The 20215-nt window shown below is 41.6% G+C and overlaps 1 protein-coding gene across 7 annotated transcripts in view; it reads left to right on the top strand.

Annotated features, from left to right (window-relative positions):
* Window positions 1-12428, top strand: part of znf618 (zinc finger protein 618) — a 35904-nt gene extending 23476 nt beyond the window's left edge. For 4 of the 7 annotated variants that reach the window (XM_080510238.1, XM_080510236.1, XM_080510235.1 and 1 more), the window contains 6 exons: window positions 2054-2131; window positions 3971-4015; window positions 4732-4809; window positions 5628-5786; window positions 6124-7226; window positions 7345-12428. In XM_080510238.1, coding sequence (XP_080366364.1) covers window positions 2054-2131; window positions 3971-4015; window positions 4732-4809; window positions 5628-5786; window positions 6124-7226; window positions 7345-7893 — 2012 coding nt within the window. In that variant the 3' untranslated portion in view covers window positions 7894-12428. The remainder of the gene's footprint in view (window positions 1-2053; window positions 2132-3970; window positions 4016-4731; window positions 4810-5627; window positions 5787-6123; window positions 7227-7344) is intronic. The other 3 variants (XR_013936949.1, XM_080510234.1, XM_080510237.1) reach the window with 3 other exon arrangements.
* The last annotated feature ends 7787 nt before the right edge of the window (window positions 12429-20215 follow it).

Genomic DNA, 20215 nt, shown 5'->3' with positions numbered 1-20215 from the left:
CAAGCATACTGGTCGACCAATGAAGACATCAAAGCGTCAAGACAGAAAACTCAAAGGTGCGTTTGCACTATGTTCACGGCCACCGTGGACAAAACGGGATGGACGTGAGACAACGCAGGGGGACGGGATGCGCAAATGTAACAGGTCGAGATTGCTGTGGGTGCTGTGCCAGATTTTTTTTTCGACAAAATTAAACAACTTAATGAACAATCTCCAAGACTGGTGATTCCATAATGTTTGCCAGGGGTTGTAGAATGTCACTGGGAATTGTTGAACTGTGGTAAGTGGTTAAATTCACTATTTAAACAACATTTAAATACACTTTTGTCTAAAAGTTTTAAACAGCAGTGGCAAAATGTTGCAATGTCAGAACAAGTACTTGGCGTCACTGTCCTTTGCACCCAGCAATTCTTGTCAGTAAACTTTGCAGACAGTTTATAAAGGAACTCACGAAACCTCTTTAAAGCAGCTTTCGAAAGTTGACAACTGTACTCCGGATGTTGGCTGGTTCAAATCTCCATCGCTTCATATAAACTCAAACAGACTCCATGATGTTGAGATTATGGACATGTCGAAACTATGACGACTATCCTAATTTGTCTTCATATCCGTTGTACTTAATGACATTAGCTGCATGTTTAGGGTTAATCTGGAGCCAATCAGTTGTTTTCTTGTTGGTATTGCATGATGAAATAGCAGCCATCGTTTCAGCCATGCCTAAAGGCATCTTCAGACTGTGATTTAGAGCGCGCTCTGTGACGTGGATCATAGATACAACACAAGGTCCACTTCCACTGAACTGCAGGTGATATCCACCTGAGTGTCTATATGAAGACACTGACTTCGTAACATCACCATGCTGCAGTCGATTTCCTGAGATCCTGTTTGAAATTTGATACATTTTGTGATCAACTAGAAATAATGGGAGTGACTGAAATCGCAAACAAGCATAAATTCTAAACTCGAGCAATAGAAGAGATTCATTAAAGATTGCACAGAGTGATACAGGATACAATATAGCTTATAACAGATACAAGTCGTGAGGATCCAGCTGAGAAAATAAATTATCGCAATAAGAGCAGCTACAGGCTGTGCCTATATTCAATTCCTTTTCAAACATGTTATAAACAACGAAAACATTTTCAGATATAAATCATGAGCATTGTAAATAAAGGTAATTGGATAAAATGCTCACAGTATTTCAAAGACATCCGTTAGAGTACACTAGCGGTCGTATTACGCTGCACTGTGATTGGTTGGTGAGTCGCTTTCGGCAGTGTAGGGAGTCGGTCGTCATGGACAAATTATTGCAGACTGTCTTTGGTCGCACGGCCATGACGCACATGTCCGTGAACCTGTCTCACAACAGAGATTTACAGTCACAATGACGAATACAGTCACAATTGCTGATCTTTTTTCCAAAACTGCCAAAATGTATCTGTCGCCAGCCTAAAACTTACATAGTCCTGCAGGTGGGCAATTCATGCTGCCAAACATGGTAGTTTTATAAAAAGCTTTTTTTGTATTCAAGCAAAATACTCATAAACAATGAACGCAAGGGAAACGCTGTCCCTCTTTTAAAAAAGATAAAGCTAAATGCACATACAACAGCCTACATTTTCGATCGACACTGCAGGTAGAATTCTTTGGCTTCCATGAAACATTGATTTTACTTCAAACTGGTTGTGCGCTTTGTGGTTCTTGACCCCCTCCCCATTTCTCTGCAAAGAAGCACTCTGCCATAAAGAACTATTTAAAGCATGGCGCACGCTCACATCTTAAAAGTGGGTCAAAAAGATGGAATGAAGAGGAGGAATTAAACCCATATTTAAATGTAATACGAGCATTTGGATCTTTTTTTTTTTGGGTGGGGGGGGGGGGGGCTGTTAACATGATTGATTTGCATGCTGCAAAACTGAAATTAAGTTTAAATAGCACTTCGGTAACTTTGCTCCATCTTCAGCTGTTATGAGGATTTATTTTTGAGGGTGTTATCCACGCGCTGCAGTACAGGCATGTCACTCATTGTTTCCCTCTGTGATTTTACTTACAGACAGCCCATACAGGCGGAAACTGGAAAGTGCGATTCAGTCTAGTCTGGTCGACACCAACAGTTCGCAGAACTCCAGTGGTGAGTCACTTGCTATGCGGATGCATGTGTATTTAAGTGGAAATGTATTATTTCTGCTCACAAACGGTGAAAAGTATTTTCTGTCGTGCCATAAAGCAGGTGCATGTGCATGTCAGTATAGATAGAAACAGTATTTCTGCAGAAGCTATTTTGCTATTAATACCAGCCCTGACAATTGTGAAAGAAAGAGAGTGGTGGATGTTTGGAGGTTTGTGTGACCTACCTTGTGTCAATTGTGACTTTAAAAAAACTCAATTCAAAGAGATTTATTATTATTATTATTATTATTATTATTATTATTATTATTATTACTATTACTATTATTACTATTATCAACATTCACATGAAAATGTAGCGCTTGTTGAATGTCACGTTGGTACACCTCTGACTTTGATGGCAGCTGCTGTACATCAGTGGTGTGATATTTAAAGACACTTGTAGTTAGCAGCTCTGCAAACACATTTATTTTCACCCTTTTAAGCCTCATTAATGGTCTATATTGGATACACTGAGACATCTGTTCATACTCTGCCTTTGTTACCTCCATATTTCTCCTGGAAGCTCATAGAGATGGAGCCAAAGTTGCACTGCCACTGGGGCTCATGGAGGCGGTGTTGAAATGAGAAGTGAATAGCAGAAGTGGTGGAAGTTTACAAAGAGAGGCTGTGTGAAGCGTCATAGACCCCCCCCCCCCCCCCCCCACTGCATCAACACCAATCTTACTGCTTTCTCCTCTGCCATTGCCATGTTTGTTGTCCTTGACTTTCTTCGTTTTTTTCTTTAAAAAAAGAAAGTCACTCTTCTTCATCTTCTACATTAATTATGAGCGGCGCCCTCTGGTGGATTGATTGCCCAAACACTCAGTCCAGCACAAAGGACCCTGTGACTGTTGCACTGTTAGATCTGTTTGTGTGTGTACATTCAGCATTAATGACAAATGATTCCTGCGTTGTTGCCACTAATAAGATGTCGGTGCATACTTCCCATAATTTTGATCAATTAAAAAAATGGAGCTCTAGAGCTTCGTGTCCATACACTAGTGATCACAGTACCTCCTTTCGTGGAACGATAATCCAAACACAGATAAGAGTCAGCTGCATGTCATACATTTGTAACATGAGCTCAGTTATTGTCAAAACCAAACAGTATTACTGAAGGACTGACTGACAGTATGAATTGAAATTCTCTTTGAAAAGAGGACAGTAATAAATATTTGTGTCTTGCTAATTTTTGGCATTTCTATTGACATAAAAATTGAAATAAGTCCACATGTTGCACACAAATAAGGTTTTAACAACAAGATTTTCTACCAAAGTTACAAAAGTCTTGGTTTTCTACTGCATATATGCTGTGGTGAAAGTGGGTGGGACTCATTTGAACAATTATGCAAAAAGATTTCACAGTTGCTGCATTTAGCATCATGTGATTTGTCGAAAAGGTAATTTTGCTTCACGCTATCCTCATTATGCAGATTAGAAAGCAGTTAACTTGTTAAAATTATCCTCATTGTTTTCACACGTTCATACTGCTTGAAGAGTGTAGACATGAGTGGCAGCGATAAGCGAAGCAGCAGTGATACTCAAACAGGCCTTGCGTTATTCTGAGATAAATAGATTTTTTTTTTATGGTCCGCCTGTTTTTCTTGCTCTCGGTAAAATGTTTATCGTCGTCTTCTGCCTCGTGTTCTCGTTGTGCTCTTTCACTGCATGTCAGGCTCGCACAAATCAATCCATGCATCAGCACCGTCTAATTATTCCGAACAAAGACGGGAAAAGGAGTGTTGGAGAATGGCCCTCTGTGTCTGTACTCTTAAATCCCCCCCTGTCCTCTTGTCAACAGGAACGCCGAGCCCTCTGGTGGCCAGCACATTTGCTACAGCACAGAGTAAGTCCAACCCCGCCTTTCTGTCAGAGAGAGAAAAAAAAAGCTTGCCTCCTCTTCATTTCACCCTTTTTTTTTCTGGTGCGCTTCATTTTTTTTTTTGTTTTTTTGTTTTTTTGTTTATTTATTTGATCTCCCATTATTTGGTGCAAACAGTTTCTTTATAATCCTCTGTGAGTATATAGATTTTTGTACGTGAAGCTTTCTAATCTCCAGCGACGGTCTGAACAAGATGATGAGTTACAGTCGTGCAGTGATGGAGAACTCGGCAATCACGGTTTCCTCTTGGCGGGACAGTTTAGTGGATAGGCTGTTACAGAATTTGAAATGTTTACATGTAGAGATGTCTTTAATTTGCTAGCTTTGCTGTTAAAGTGTACATAGGGAATGCCACAGAATGATGGCATTGTTTCAGCAGTCCTTAAACTCCCTTGGTCTAGCGCAGGCGGGGGAATAGTAACGCGTAGAAAGCAATTTGCTGCCAAATAAAAAAATTACACTATAGCTTTTAGAAATGCGGCAACAAATTGAATCACCTTCTGCGAAATCCTTATTAACAGCCACATCACTCTTAAGACAGACGTTCAGAACAGCTGCAGTTGGCAGACATCCGGTGCAGATCAGGATTGATGGTGTTTTTAGGTGGATAGATGGACAGTATTTTTCATTTTCTGCCTTTGACAAAGAGTCAACACTCTTCTGGGCCTTGTGATTTTTAGAACCCTACACATGTGGTGCCTGTGGCATCCAGTTCCAGTTCTACAACAACCTGCTGGAGCACATGCAGTCCCATGCTGGTGAGTCCACGACTACGAATGCATGTTAAGCTCGACATGGTGACGAACACAGACTGTGAATACACCCTCAGTGGCTGCAATGCATGTGAAAGTCTCAGTGGTTCCGTATAATCCGTACTTGTTTATCGACGTCTCAGCAGTGAGGTTGTTGTTCACATATAGATAAACAGGCTGTTACAAGGGTTGTTGCAGATCTGGATCTGTGGCTGCTGGAAATAGTTTTTGCTGCAAAGCATTAATACATCATACATACAACCAAACTGGGATACATTTTTACATACGATCAAAAAACATTTTTCAAAGATAGCGAGCCAAAACCCTCCTACTTCTGGATCTTCGTCTCTGTCCTTGCATGCAGTTAGAAATACGCATTCATGAGGTGCACAGTCTGAACTTGCAGACAATCAAAGCAACATCTAATTACGTTGGTTAGAGTTTTTTGTGTTTGGTGTGACTGTTACATTTTTATGTTTGGATTTATTGCTCGGAGACTGACCTCAGTAAATTAATTTAAATGCAAGATTTGTGGCTCATCTTAGGTGAGAAAACAATCCACGTTAGAATTCTTTCTGGAAACCCTGGCCGCGAGTTTTCAAGGCGCAGCTCGTTAAAACACTCTGAGAGGTCAAGTGAGGTTTTTATTTATTTTGTTTTTTTTATTTTTTTTTGCTGGCTGTTACTTTTTGTTTGAGTTTAAGTCATGACTTTATTCCTTATACTTTCCTTCACTGAGAACACCACTTGCAGCGACCACTCGCTCCATTGACACCAACCACTGCCGGCACCTCCGTTTGACCTCCTCACCTCTCTGTTCTCAGCCGATAACGAGAACCACACCAAGGGGGACTCTCCCAAAGCCTCTTCAGCCTCGGGTCCTCAGGAGCAGCTGTGGAGAGGTTCCCCAGTTCAGGCCCATTCCTCAGTGAAACTACAAATCCAGCCTCAAAATATCTCCCAGAGAAATCATACTCTCAGCCGTAAGTACTGCAACTGACTGTTGACCACAGACGACTTCATTCCAACGGGCCACAGCACCAGAGGCCATATTTCTAACTTTCTGTCTATGAAAGTGACATTTTTGACATGTCCATGGTTTGAATAGAAATAATACTATAGCATCCAATCAATCAAGTTTTATTTGTTTAGTGCCTGTCGGACAGTTAATGTAGGTGCTTGATTCCACTTTAGATGGAAAAATAAAATGGATCGCCACGCAAAAAGACATCCTGTTTTTTTTTCCTACCAACTAAATAAATAAAAAAATATTGACGCAAATAATCTGTTTCTGTTTCCCCTTTCTGTTCATCGTCCTAGCAGAGAACAATGGACTACCTGAGAAGGAGCGGCAGCAGGTGGCTGAACGCCTATTACGGGTAATGTGTTCGGATCTGAGCATGCTTAACGTGCTCAACAGCAAGGACTTCCTCAAGTTGGCACAGACCCTGGTGGATACAGGTGCCCGTCACGGCGCCTACTCCACCCGCGACGCCCTTGGCAACATGAGTGCCTTGGCACTGCGCCAGCTGCCCCGCATGTACAACCAAGTGAAAGTCAAGGTCACGTGTGCTCTGGGATCCAACGCCTCACTCGGCATCGCCGTCACCTGCCACGCTCAAACATCTGGCCCGGACGCCTGCTACGTCCTGACGGCCTACCAGGTGGAGGGGTCAAGACTGAAACGCTATGTGCTCGGCGTGCGGGAGGCGGAGCTGCGGGAAGGGCCCGAGCAGGTTCACCACTGGGTGCAGAATGTGCTGTCCGAGTTTGTCATGTCAGACATTCGCACCGTGTATGTGTCCGAGCCCCGAGTGTGGGCGGCGGGGTTCGCAGGGTCACCACTGGGAGGCGGCGGCCGGGGGAGGATATGTCTGCGATGCGCCGGGTGTTCGCTCGGCGCCGTGGTTCAAGCTGTGCTGGGGAAGCGCAGCCTCCAGGCCCGAGGGCTCCACGAGTTAGCGGAGCTGCTATCCACTTGCAGGGACATCGCCTCGTCCACCTCACTGGCCCTACGCGACGAGCAGTTCACCAACACATCCACAAGCACAACCGAAGAGGGCACGCAGAGCAGCCCTGCACAATGCCCCACGCCGCCGTGCTGGGATCGTATGGCCGAAGCTCTGCTGCAGGTCCACACCCACTTCGAACACATCTGTGAAGCTTACGGTCGCAGTAAGGCCACCGCACCAGTCCTCCAGGGTCTGAACAAGCATCTGCTCGGCACACTGGCGTGTTTGCTGGCCCCGCTGCGCCTGGCAGCTCTGGAGCTGAGCAGCCAGAGGAGACCCACCTTGCAGCAGGTGCTGCCCGTCTACCTGCGCTTGGAGAAATTTTTCACTTCTAAAGCTGGAGAGGCTGGAACTGGCACAGCTAGCAAACTGTGCCACTACTTCCTAGAAGCCCTCAAAGAAAACTTCAAGGTACTAAACATATATGTAGAGCTGTACATTACTACTTTGTTGCGATGTCATGTTAAAATGTGCCCAATGTGCTCTGGGAAAATGAATTTTGACTGTGATGTATTTCTCTTAACTCCAGGTTGAACGAGCTCACCAGGTGGCTATGGTCCTGGACCCACAGCTCAAGCTGCGTTCAGTACCAGCCTATCAGCACGAAGACATCATTTCCCGTGCGTGTGAAATGGCCGTCGACACCAGGGACGGCGGTCTGACCGGCAGTGGAGGCTCGGGTGGAGAGGATCGCGACACCGACGGTCCATCCACGCCCAAAAGAAGCCGCGTGGATGGAGGTGGAAGCAATGGCGGCTCCTTGCGGGCGGCCACCTCCTCGTGTGGACTGTCCGGCAACGATGAAAACCAGGGCCAAGTTAGACAAGAGATTTTTCAATACCTGGCCGAGCCGCTCCTCCAGGGCACTCCCGATCTCTTCCAGTACTGGAGCTCGACCGTGGGCGAGAAGTTCCCCCGGCTCGCCCGCCTGGCCCTGTGGCTTCTGGCTGTGCCCGCGGTGGGCATTCGCAGCGAGTGTGTGACTGTGTGCGAGCAGAGCCTGGCGATGAAGCGGAAGCAGCAGGTCACTGCTGAGGAGATGAACAAACTAATTTTCCTCCGCTCCAACATGGGTTAGATGGAAACTCAACCAACCCTAACCAACCAAACCTTCACCTCCAACCAATGACTCAAGACTATTATTTATATAATGTAGGTTTAGACCAACTGTAATCATAAATGTGTATGGACACTGACAACTCCTCAAGACAGATATTTACGGAAAAGCTCAACATTGTAAAGGTTTTCACACGCCCATAAATCAACACGCCCATAAATCACCTATTTTGTCAGGAGAAAGGACTGTTGTAAAGTACTGTGGACAAAGTGTAGGGGTGGAACGGGAACTCACAAAAGATGTTTGGTACGCCGCCCTCGGTTTGGGATGCACATATAAGCAGGACAAGTTCAGTCTCGTCACAGCCAGTGATTTGAATTACTCCAGCCTAATAACTAAACTGCTACAAGGCTATTATGCTGTTATTCTCACTGGATGGCGACACTTTCAGGTAAAGTCAGCATTCATGGCTTGAAGCTTTTGTCCTAGACCTCTGAAAACTGTCGTTTTTACATTATCAGAGTTTTCCAAGAGTGAAAAAGCGACAAAATACTTAAGTATTTTCATTTTCACGGGTGTATGACAAAAGAAACTCAAGCTGTGAATCTTCACTGCCGTTGCACCTCTGACAAGTAAGTGCACTAGGGTTCCGATCTGCTATAACGCATCACTGAAACGTATATTTTTAACATATTCAAGCATGAGCAATTGGGAGAAAATGGAGCTACATCATTGCAACTTAATGTCTGGTTGCTTCAGTGGCCTCAAAATGTAGCTGAGGAAGATTTGCATGGACACCCGAGTATTAGTCTTGCTTGAAATGCTAAAAAGTAGCTGTTGCTTTAGTTTTTTTCTTTGTGCTACACTTTATTACAAAGTATCACAAAAACAAAATCTACTGGTTTATTTTCTTTTAAGTCTTTTGCTGCTTTACAAACTGCTAGTATGTGCAAACCCGTAGATGAAATTATATAATTAACTCGGGTTAAATATAACTTTCGGTTGATTATATTTACAAATGTTACAGTAAGAAATAGGAAAGCATTACTTCTGCTGTTTTTAATTAGCCTTGGTAAATCCAATAATTTAGAAAATACAACCCTCTATTTTACCTTTTTTTAACTCCATATTTCATTCTTTATATTTTGATGGTACTATCTGACTCGTACGTCAGCAGAAACGCAGTATTCACACCGTCAGGCTATTTTGCTTGATAGTTTTCAGAGCACCACTTCAGTCAGGTTTGTGAAAACTTCGCAATTACAATCAACTCCGAGTTTTAACTCCAGTTTTTTTTTTTTTTTTACGTGTGTGTTTTTAACTCTCTAACCTCACTCGCTCTCAGAGAAACAGCCGTCATTTTAACAGCAAAGAGTTTAAGCTTCTACACAAGATCTTAACTCGTGTTTTTATAAAAACAAAAACTAAAAAAAAAAACCCAGTATGTGTTTTTCATGCTGAAATAGGAAAACGCACGTCCGTCGGAAAGGTGTGCATTCATTCTTCTGTTACTATAAACATTGTCTTCCTCTTTTGAGATAGAAATTCCTTTTTTTTTTAAGGCAATAAGCTTTATCACAGGGCATAGTCTCCACCTCAATCCGACTGTTCTGCGGACACCTCCGCAGCCGATCATCCACAGGAAATGATTTTCGTGTTTGTGACTCAACGGGATCTTCTCAGGAACGAGTACATCCAAGCAGGCACCGCCACTTTTTCTCCTCACTGTTACTGAACAGAAACCAAACTGTGACCTCAACGCCGAGGTTTGTGCCGAACCGTGACTTTTGCTGAAACGTTCCACCCCCAAAAATGCAGTTAGTGCCATTTGCAACAAACAATTGTGTTAACACTGAAGGTTTATTTTTTACAGGACAAAAAAAAAAAAAAACTAATTCTGCCAGTGCATTGGCTAAAGTCGACACACTCATACTCATGAAGTCAAGTTATTTATTTTTTTATGGAATCTTGTATACATTTACCTGAGCTGATACCTCCTAAAATGACTTGCATGAATGGAAGCTATACTTTTTACATTTGTTTGTTGCCTCTGGTACTAATTAGTCAAGTACTAGTTTGTTATCTCTGTTTTTTGGGCCTTAAGTCTCTTTCATGCGATCACCTTAAAACCCTACGACAGTCAGAGCCAACATCATGCCTTTATATTGCTGTTCAATGGCCTTCTTTTATCCATTTTTTTTCTAAAGCTTGAGGTTCTGTTCTTTCTTTCTTTGCACTCCTGTACTCTCTCGAAGGGCCACGCAGGCTGAAGGCTGGCAACGGCTTCCCCGACTGGCCGCATGTGAACTCCTCATCGTGGACGTTTCGACAAGTGCTTTTACTCCTGTGTTTGATTGGACATGTAAGCTTCTCCAGATCCGCTTTGTTTAGCTCATGAACCAGGTCAGTAGTTATTTCCTCAGTAACACACCAAAACTCAAGTATCCACTGTACAAACCTCTGAAATGACTCCATGGGTAGATAAGAAACGGCAGGTTTTTTTTTGTTTTTGTTTTTTTTGTGCATAGAGATTTATCAACACTGATACTGTGACACTGAAACTTGTTGGGATTTTGGTTATTGATATTGTTGCAGCAGCATTGTCTTATCTTAAAAGGCTGCTGTGCAGGTCGTCTCCTATACGTTTCTTTTCAATTAAAACAAACTAGTATTTATCCATGTAAATCACCTTTTGATCACCATATCAACAGTGAAGATAAATCAATCCAATTTCTAACTAGTTGAAATGCAGCTGAAGGTATAATTATAGTAAACTTCTCTCCTATGAATGCCCAGTCGGACAACTTAACTTTGTGGCTTCAAAAGTCGGTTTTCAGTTTCAGAATTGACTTTTGATCAGCTCCAATTGGCTAAAAAACACCGATGGCACTGTATTTGAAAAAAACGAAGTTACTGTTGAAGCATCGTCAATTGACAACATTGTCAATCACCTTGTTACCACGGTAATCGACTTTGAAGATGGCGATCAATACCCCGCATATGATCCACGTCGGATCTGCAGCATCACATCCGGCTGTGACGCCAGCCGTCTTCATCCAAAAGAAGGATGATGATGTGAAGTGAAGGGATATCCAATTGATCGCCACAAATATTTCACATTTTCAAAGTTTCAAATTCTATCAATTAAACATCAACAGCTCTGCATTACAGTTTCACAACTAGTTTATATTTTTAATAGACTGTAGCCATCTTTACCTCCAAGCTTTGTTTTCACTGTTTCATAGATACTCTTCTCTCCCTAATCCATAAAAAAAAAAAATCAAGTTATGTTTCTTTTGAATTATTTTGTAGTAAGACAGAAAATAACTAGATTTTTTTTGGTATGCACAAATCTAATGTTTTACCTCAGTACTTCGAAGGTAATGTATTAAAAAAAAAAAAAAGAAGATTTTAGGGGGGAAAAAAATCCGATATTCAAAGATGTTTGGGTTTATTTAAAGAAGTTGGCAAAATACTGTATATTGGTTTATGATTTCAACCGTGATCCTCGACTGAACTGATGAAGGGATTTTTCTTTTTTTTTTCCTTACAGTTTTTAAATAAGTATTTTCAATAGGATATGCTCTGGGACAAATGCCATCGTTGACGTATTGATGTCAACTTGATTTAAGTTAGAAATAACATTTTTTTTTTTTGTTGATAAAAATGAAAACTATATCTAAGATATGCATGCTTTTAATAAGAATACTGATATATAATGTTATAAGCCAGTGTTTCTCATCAGACGGAAATAAATCATAATGGCTCTGGGTTGATGCGACTTTAAGAAACGCAGTTAAGGTCAAAACGATCAACCTCGGACTGTATTTGAACTTTTCACGGTGGGATTAGCTCTGCTGATCATGGGTTGGTGTTTGTGGGTTGACATCACCCATTTTCAGAGGATGTTTTATGTAAATACAAGAGAACTGCTGTTTTTATGCCACAAGGGGGCACCTTCATTTCAGAGATAAAAGTAGGGAGCACCAATAACATTATACCTCTTTTTTCTACAGTAGCATTTCAAAAAAGGTTTTGATATAATAGAGAAAAAAAAACTCAACTTAGATACTGTTACTAGAAAACTGAAATCAGCTGTAAGTTTTATTTTGTTTTCAGGATTTTAACTTATTCAGATAATAAACGTTCAGTTGTAAAATGTGGTATAAGAATGCTAACATGGAGACCTGTTCTGTTCAACTATGGATTATAGTCTGTATTATCAATTCAGGTTAAGAAACTAGTGTTGCTTTCATCCTATTTTAAAGGCATTTCTTCCTTTTTATACTCTGCTAAAATGCAAAAGAAAAAAAAAATAGGTTGGATTTTATTCATTTTGTCTTTTTACCGCACTTTGGCAGCAGATTCCTGTGTAGATTCAGATCTGAGTTCTTATTAGTAAACCTAATTTATACTTTTGTAGCAACACTATTTTTATATAATGGCGAAGAAAGGGTTCAGTGTCTCTTTTTTTGGTTTCGTTGTGTCATATATGACGGCGCTGTTCAATGTTTCTTGAATACATTACCCACTGTAGTATGTTATGTGTGAATAAACTCCGAATCTGTGTCAAACTGTGGTGTTTAAATGTGTATTGCTTTTTAGAAAGTAGGGAAATTAATCTTTAACATTAACAAATATGGAAAGGCAGATATGACAAAAATGTGAATAAAGGTATGAAAAGCATTAAAGCAGGATACAAATATTAACAGGAAAGTTGTTTATGTGGATCAACACCTCGCCTCTTGGGGAATTTCCTAACCAGATGCGATAACTTTAACCATGTGCCAACTGCAGCCACCCCAAATATTCAAAGAAACCTTTGAGTGTCCCTGTCCTTTATAGATGTTTCTATATGTGGCCTTTAGTGAAAAACATCTGGACACCTCTGTTGTAAAGAAGCATACATCTTTCTGGAAATCTGCTCCAAATATTATTTGGTGCATAACATTAGAGAAAGACATTCTGATCCAGCAGAAATGTATTTTGGTTCCGAGTAATTCAAAATACTGCTATGGATCTAAAAAAGACCCATAGCAGTATTTTGAATTGAATATCATGAGTGACTGGAAGTTGGTGTGCGCAGTGAGAGTGGGGTGGCCTGGAAAGTATTTTACTCCATAAAGTCCTCTCTTCTTCCCCCCCCCCCCCCTCCTTTTTATATGTTTCACTGAAATCTAATTAAAGCCACTTTACATTACCACTGTTCTCCATTACAGATGAAAGTGGGGTTCAAGTAAAAATGTTTTGGGGGAAAAAAATAAATAAAAAATACAGTTTCTGTGTTTATCACTCCCAAAAACTTTAGAAGATACTTGGCTATATTCCTGTAAAATGGAGCTGGTTGCTTATTTTCTGTATGAATGAGGACTCCCACCCGGAGAGAAATGAAGCGCAGCTTTTCATAGTGGCTGAAGGGGGGGAAGAGGACGGGAGGCCTCCAACACATGAAGAGTAGGGGGGGGACAGGCCTTATGTAAGAAAAGAGCGACTGAAGATTTGCTTGGGGAGTGAATATACAGAGGCTGCTTAGAAGTGCGTGCGAGGGTTCCCCAGGGGGCTACGGAGAGGGCAAAAGAGTGAGGGAGAGAGACAGAAGTGGGGGGGGGGGGGGGGGGCAAGTGTTCGTCACAGCCTGCTCTCTTCCTCCTCTCGCACCCGGGTCAGGCGGCCCCCAAGGTGCAACAGTCTGCAGCCATGCAGAAACACCCGCGCTCTTGTCTCCTCTGTCGCTCCCAACGTAGGGCGCTGCCTATACCAAACTCTAATTTGCAGCACATGCATCCAAGTTTGCCTCCCCCCGCTCTTCCTCTGCTGCCCCATCAGCCCCCTCACCGACACACACACACCCACGCACACACACACAACCTTAACCTCCCTTCCTCCACACACACCCCTTCGCTCTTGAAGGTGAAGTTTTTTCCACCAGCTATTACTACACTGACTTGCAAAGTTTGTTTTTGCTTACGGCAGGAGCTGGCCCCTCACTTTCAGTCATTTAGTGGAAGAAAAATGTTGGGAAAACAACCCACCCATTGGACAATTGCTTCCGTTTTGTTCTGGGTTACCGAGAAGCCACAGGTCAGCCCTTTTCCTTGAGGAAAGCAAGGCGTCGGTGTGTGGAGGGCTTTTCAGTCTGCAAACATGTGCAAGTCTTGTTTAAAAAAAAAAAAAAAAAAGAAAGAAATGAGCTGTTTCTCACTGCTGCCACTTTTGAAGCATAAATATATCAGATGAGCTGTGCTGGGGAGTAGTGGTTAGCCCTGTTGGCTCAGGAATCACATACTAAGCTTGGAGGTTTTTATTTTGCGCTTGCATGTTTGTCATGCATTTGAGCTTAATTGGTGGCTCTGAATTTGAGTGTGTGATTGAAGATTGATAGATTGATAAAAGTATTAGTACATTTACTGCAAGAATTGGGCTCCCTCTGTGAATCCGTGTGCGTACACTAGGTGGCAGTATGTGGCTATTTATGAGCTTAAGGCATTACCTGAAAAAGACAAGTGTACCGACTAATGCTGCAGCCATGGCCATACAATTAGGAAAGAAACCCCAAATCTGAATCTTGCATTTTGTCACCAAAGTTGATCACATAAATTTGCATTTATAGAAAATATACAACAAATGCAACTTAATTAATCTAAACGGATTGTGTTTTAACTGACATTTCTATGTATTTGTACAGTTTGAAGTACAGAGAGAGACGAGGAATTCTTCATTAATGTCTTGAAAGGCAATGTCTCTACTAATGAGATCCTTTCGAGTTTCACACTTTCTGCTCTCTCACAGCAAATATTCTCCAAAGGGACGACCTGCAAAGGTCAGGCATGGAGCGGGTTGCATGCACGGCACAGAGCGCCAGACTTCAATTTTTTTTATTTTTTTTTATTTTAATATTCCTAAATATGAGTAATTTGGACTGTTTGCATCTGTTGGGTTTTTGACAGTGAGAGTAATCATACCTGGAAAAAAATAATAATTCCCCGCCTACTTAAAAACCGTTAACCTTTTAACCTGGCTTAATGTTCACCAGCTGCCTTGCTTTCACTTTTTTTTTTTTTTTTTTTAATACTGTTTATGATTACTTTTCAGCTCTTGAAGCAGAGCACTTTGCTTTACTCAGTGGACATATGTAGCTGTCCAGCTGCATTTACACTAACAGAGAAAGTTCTGTGGATTTCCTCTTGCCCTTGGCTGCTACACAACCCAAAGAGAAGCACCCAGGTTTCATTTTTCCAAACCCAAATCAGGTGGTGCCATGCGGCTTTGCCTCCCACCTCTGGCATTGACAAGGTTGGCACCTCCACCCCTGCCCAACCAGTGGCCATCACAGCTGTCGCCACTTGTCTGCTCACTGAGCGTCGGAGAGACAGGGAAGGACAGGCGGAAGGAAATGTTCTCGTCCTCCCCTCCTTGTCCTGTATGGAGGACCCGGCGGCACCGGCGCCGGAGTTTCTCCTGCTCAGCAGGTGCTGACTTTTATCAGTAGTGACATGAATGTACAGAACTGCCAGGGCACATCCACCCATTCGCTGTCAGGTGTCGTTCCCGCTAACACTCCACCTAGCCCCTGACCTCACAGGCACCCGGCGCCTGCCTCCCGCCGCCTCCCTTCTGCACACCTGCGCAAACTCTCATATGGACGCACGCACGCACATCGTACGCTTCACGCGCAGTAGAGACTCTCTACAGTAGAGACTCTCCCACAGTCGCACAGAACTCGTTTCCTCGCAGCCTCTTGAAGTTGTTCTGCTGGAGGCACTCGAACATTCAATGTGATGCACAAGTACCTTCACTAGTACGGAACTGTGGAAACTTTTACAGCACAGTGGGTTAAGATAGGGTGATCCCTAGTTTAAGTCTGAGTTGGGATTGTATTGACTGCATTCTGCATGTTCTTCCTGTGCGTGCATGACGTTTCTCTGCAGGTTCCCCGGTCGCCTCCAAAAACATGTTGTTTGAGTCTAAGTGCCTGTGCTTGTGATGGAACTATCTGTCTGTTTTCCTCTGTTTTCTCCCCAGACTGCATATATTCAGCTGTAATCGGCTCCCAGTGACCCACAGTCAGATGAAGCTGTAATGAAGATGAATGGATGGATTTTTTTTTTGTATTTCTCATAGTTTTCACTGCTCATAAGTTTATAGATGATGCACGCGTGTGAAAACCCGAACCATGACCCTTTGGCTTTGAGAAAGCCAAGTGTGGTCATTGTGTAAAATGGAGGTCAAGGTTAAATTTGTACTGTGGATATAAATAGCGCTTCAGCGATGTCCCCCTGATCTCACCATTATTATTTATTAATCATTGTCATGATCTGGGGAGCACATCCAGCCTCTCCGTGCAGTTTCGGGCAGCTGAAGACCGCACGACAGGAGCAAGGCAATTATTTAACCTGGATATTTTTTTTACGTTCCTCACGATGAAGTTCTTACGTGTTTTTGACTTCAGTGAAAAGGGGGCCGATTTGTTTTGTGAAAAGACGTCATTGCCTTTTTAGTAAATTGCTATGTTCAGGAGTGCTGACACCAGACTTTACAACCACCATTGCTGCCGGAGTATATCTGCGGTCGTGCCTCTGACATGACTCTGTCTTTTGTTAAGGATTTGTTTCACTTACATAATTTTTTTTAAATTTTGACCCCGCAGTTAATTTGCACCCAAAAAACCTCCAGTTTGACAAGTAACACTGCACACACCATTAAAATTGTGCTATTTGGCCGGGAAATTGATACGAAATGTCAGGAGTTTGAAAATAATCGACTCCTCCATCTTGGCTCATTATACAATGTCTTTTTCTTTCTTTCTTTTTTTTTTTATCCTTCACACTGCTGTTTTATAGTTTCTCTATTGTGTCTGTGCAGTTTTCAGCTGCTCAATCTCTTCACCTTCTGCTGCACCTTTCAAACTTCTTCCCCTTGCAAATGAGTTGTTACACACAGTACCCGGGGCTGTGTTGACAGCTCGCAAAGCTAAAACACGTATCATGTACTTTTACAACACAAGTGAATATAAATCAAGTTCACGACCTCACTTTCCACTTCATCTGTTTTCTCCTTGTTTTTGTCTGTGCTTCACTTGATCAGCCTGGATTTTGATGATGGGTATGAAAGCAGTACTCTTTCATATCTGTATGGATGTATGATATGCTTTAATACTTATCAAGAACTTTTTTCTTTTGAGATATTTGGGAATCTAATAAAAAGTCAAGACTTTCTGAAGTGGATCAACAAATTGTTTCTCAACTTTAAAATAGTTCTTTTGTGTTTTGACTTCAACACCTTTGCTCACATTGATAGTAAAGGTCGTTTCTAATATATTTAGCTCGGTACAAATCCAAATGACTCACAAGCTATTAACAATCAAGAAGGTGATTATGTTAACAATCATATTGAATCTTTTTTTTTTTTTAAGTAACATTTGCCCACTTATAATATGATGTAATTTTTATATGTGAGAATATCCACAGTTCCATTCGGGTTAGGTTCAGTGGATTTTGCATGTTCTCACCATGTGTGGATGGCTTTTGTTATTTTTTTTCCCCAGACTACTAAAACATACATTTAAGTGTTCCGATGGATGGATGGATGGATGGATGGATGGATGGATGGATGGATGGATGGAGGGAACTCTTCTGTGAGAACTGAGGGAAGAAAGATTGACTGTTGGCCCCCAAACTCATCTGGAACAAGAGGAAGCTGTTGGCCCAGCCCCGTTCACGTATTTAGCTTCAGTCTGTACATTTAATTCTCAGTCAGAAAGCCAAGAATGGTGCTTCCAAAAATCCTAAGCTGTACCTTTAATACTTTCAACATTTGAGCCTAAAGGAGCTCACTTTCTATTTAATTCTTTCCGTTGGTATGTAACCCTACATCAGGTACTCATGGAGATGAATAAAGGACAAGTAATGATGCATAAACACTTTTTTTATACTATAAAATGTGTAAAACAGCAGTAAATTGACCAAAAATCTCAATTTCTATCTGAAAAACTCATTAGATAAAAAACACATTAGATGACAGATTTCTGAAAAAAAGATTTGGTACACATTTTTATGGAATTAGTTTTTGTCTTATTTGAGCTAAAAGTGTCTTATATATGAGACAACATGTTACTTGCACCGCTTTAATATGCACAGTTTAAGCACGATTCTGTTATGCATTCAAAACAGAACATTTGCTCTTTTTTTTGCCTGATTATTTAATCATGTATTCTATGACTGCCAATAGTTTCTTAAGAAAAATATATACTATTTACCATATGTACTGGCAGTCATTTGCCTAGAAAATGTATGTGTCACTTTGTTTCATATTTAAATTCTTGAAGTCCAAGTCAATCAAGAAAACATAGGAAATATATCTTTATCCTTTATTTTTTTCCCTGTTTGGCAGTTTTTGGATGGTTAGTTTTTAACCTAAGAATGCAAATTTCCCTCTCCTGTAGTTTTTTTTTTATTATTATTATAAAGAAATGGGAGCTAAGAGACAATAGTGTGTGAGTTTTGTGAATGACTCCCTCCTCCCAACAGTCAAAGTATCACCACTTAGGTTTATTGTGCTGTCTGATTTTAGAGCATTCGGATTGTATTAGAAAGCTTTTAAATCAGTTTTATGGCTGCGTGTCATGACTGTGTTGTTAGGATGCTGCCCTGAGTTCTCAAAGAATTATCTTTCACCACAGAAATGGTCAGGCTCCGCTCACCCTTCACGCCTGGCCTTCCGCCAACTAATGTCATGTGAAGCGTGGCTCTGGAGCCGAGGTAAAGAAAGTTCGTTTTTAATGATTTAGCATTGAGTGCCTTTCTCTTTTATATTCCATCATCTCATTTCCATGATTTGTAACTACTTGGTGGCTGGAATTATTCCTTAGGGATAATAATTCTTTGGCACAGACGCAGACACTCAAATAAAAATACACACTGGCCAATTTTAATTTGAGAGGATACTGAAAAATAACCCATTTATTAAGCCTGTTTGATAATCAAAGCTAATGGATCATTTCAATTTTCTTAACTCTGCGAATGCTAAAAGGCTGCTTGTGTCTTGTAATTTGGAAATATGGAGTGAGGTGATTTATAATTAAATGAAAGTCCACTTTTGAAATTATAAAGTAGAATAGTCTTAGTTATTTGACTTGTACTATTATAAGTTACTTATACTACGTACTATTTGAAACATTTCAATAATAAAAAAAGAAAAAGCTTTTTTGATGGTAATAATTTACAACGAGCACGTTCTTCTGCAAATAGTAACCGTTTTAAAATTGCTCCTGTCATTGCAGAGGATGGCCGGTGCACGTGTGATATGAAGCCAGAGATCCAAATCTCTCACAAAGTGTTTAAAATCTGGAGCAAACACAGAGAGACCCAAGGGCATTACAGGTGCATCACGATGACGCACGCCACTCATCGATGTCCTAGTCCTCCACAATGTCATTCTAAAGTGAGGGGAAAAAAAGCAGCTTCTGGAATCTGTTCAGCGAGGCATGCTTGTTTACATTCTCCCTTTTTTCTTTCTCCTCCTAATTCTTTCTGGCGTTCTTTTTCCTCTCGCCCCTTTGTTTTGATGGAAGCTGGCAGCCCATTGGCGGACGCAAAAAGACAAGTTGATTGATCAGGCTGGGGGGTATTGATCAATCTGATCCTCTGCCATGACCCTTGACCTTCCGATTGACAGCAGCCTCTATAATGAGGCCTCAGAAAAGAGACCGTAGGCAAGGGGGTTTGGGAAGGGCATCTGTGGGGGGAAAAAAGAAACCCAAGGGGATGGGTAGTGTTTGCACACATAGCCCAATCAACTTGGTGCCATTGTTACATTGCTGTGCCCTCGATAACCCCAATTTGCATAATCGGCTTTTGCATTGTTTGGCCCAGACACATTAAGGTGCGGCGTTGCATTGTTGACTGCAAATCAGCACGTGCCTATTGTTTGCTCATCTCGATGTAGCATTATGCATTGTTGACTTATGCTGCAGCATGTGTTTTTCTGCTTACCGACTTTAGCATTGTCCTAAACACATTGTGCTGAACGCATTATGTTTCCTTTCCCAGCGTCGGGGTGTTTACTAAACCGCAGCGTCGTTGACGTTGGTCCACAAAAACACTTTGATTGCTTACAACGCACGCAAAGAGCACAAGGTATGTATGCATGGTCTTTACAAAGTCCAGAGCATTTTGTTAGTGCTGTTTACCAACTGCATTCTACACATTCCTGCCATTTTTTACTCTTGGTTATAGTTCACCCTGGGCCACACATCCTCTCTGAGATATCTTACTTTAGCTTTTACACACATTGTGTTGACACTTTATGTGTGTGTCAGCCCATAAACAGGCAAAGGAAATCAATA

This window comes from Blennius ocellaris (assembly GCF_963422515.1).
Source record: "Blennius ocellaris genome assembly, chromosome: 15".
Taxonomy (NCBI): Eukaryota; Metazoa; Chordata; class Actinopteri; order Blenniiformes; family Blenniidae; genus Blennius; species Blennius ocellaris.
Note: the sequence above shows the minus strand (reverse complement) of the source record. Positions and strands in the feature narration are given on the sequence as shown.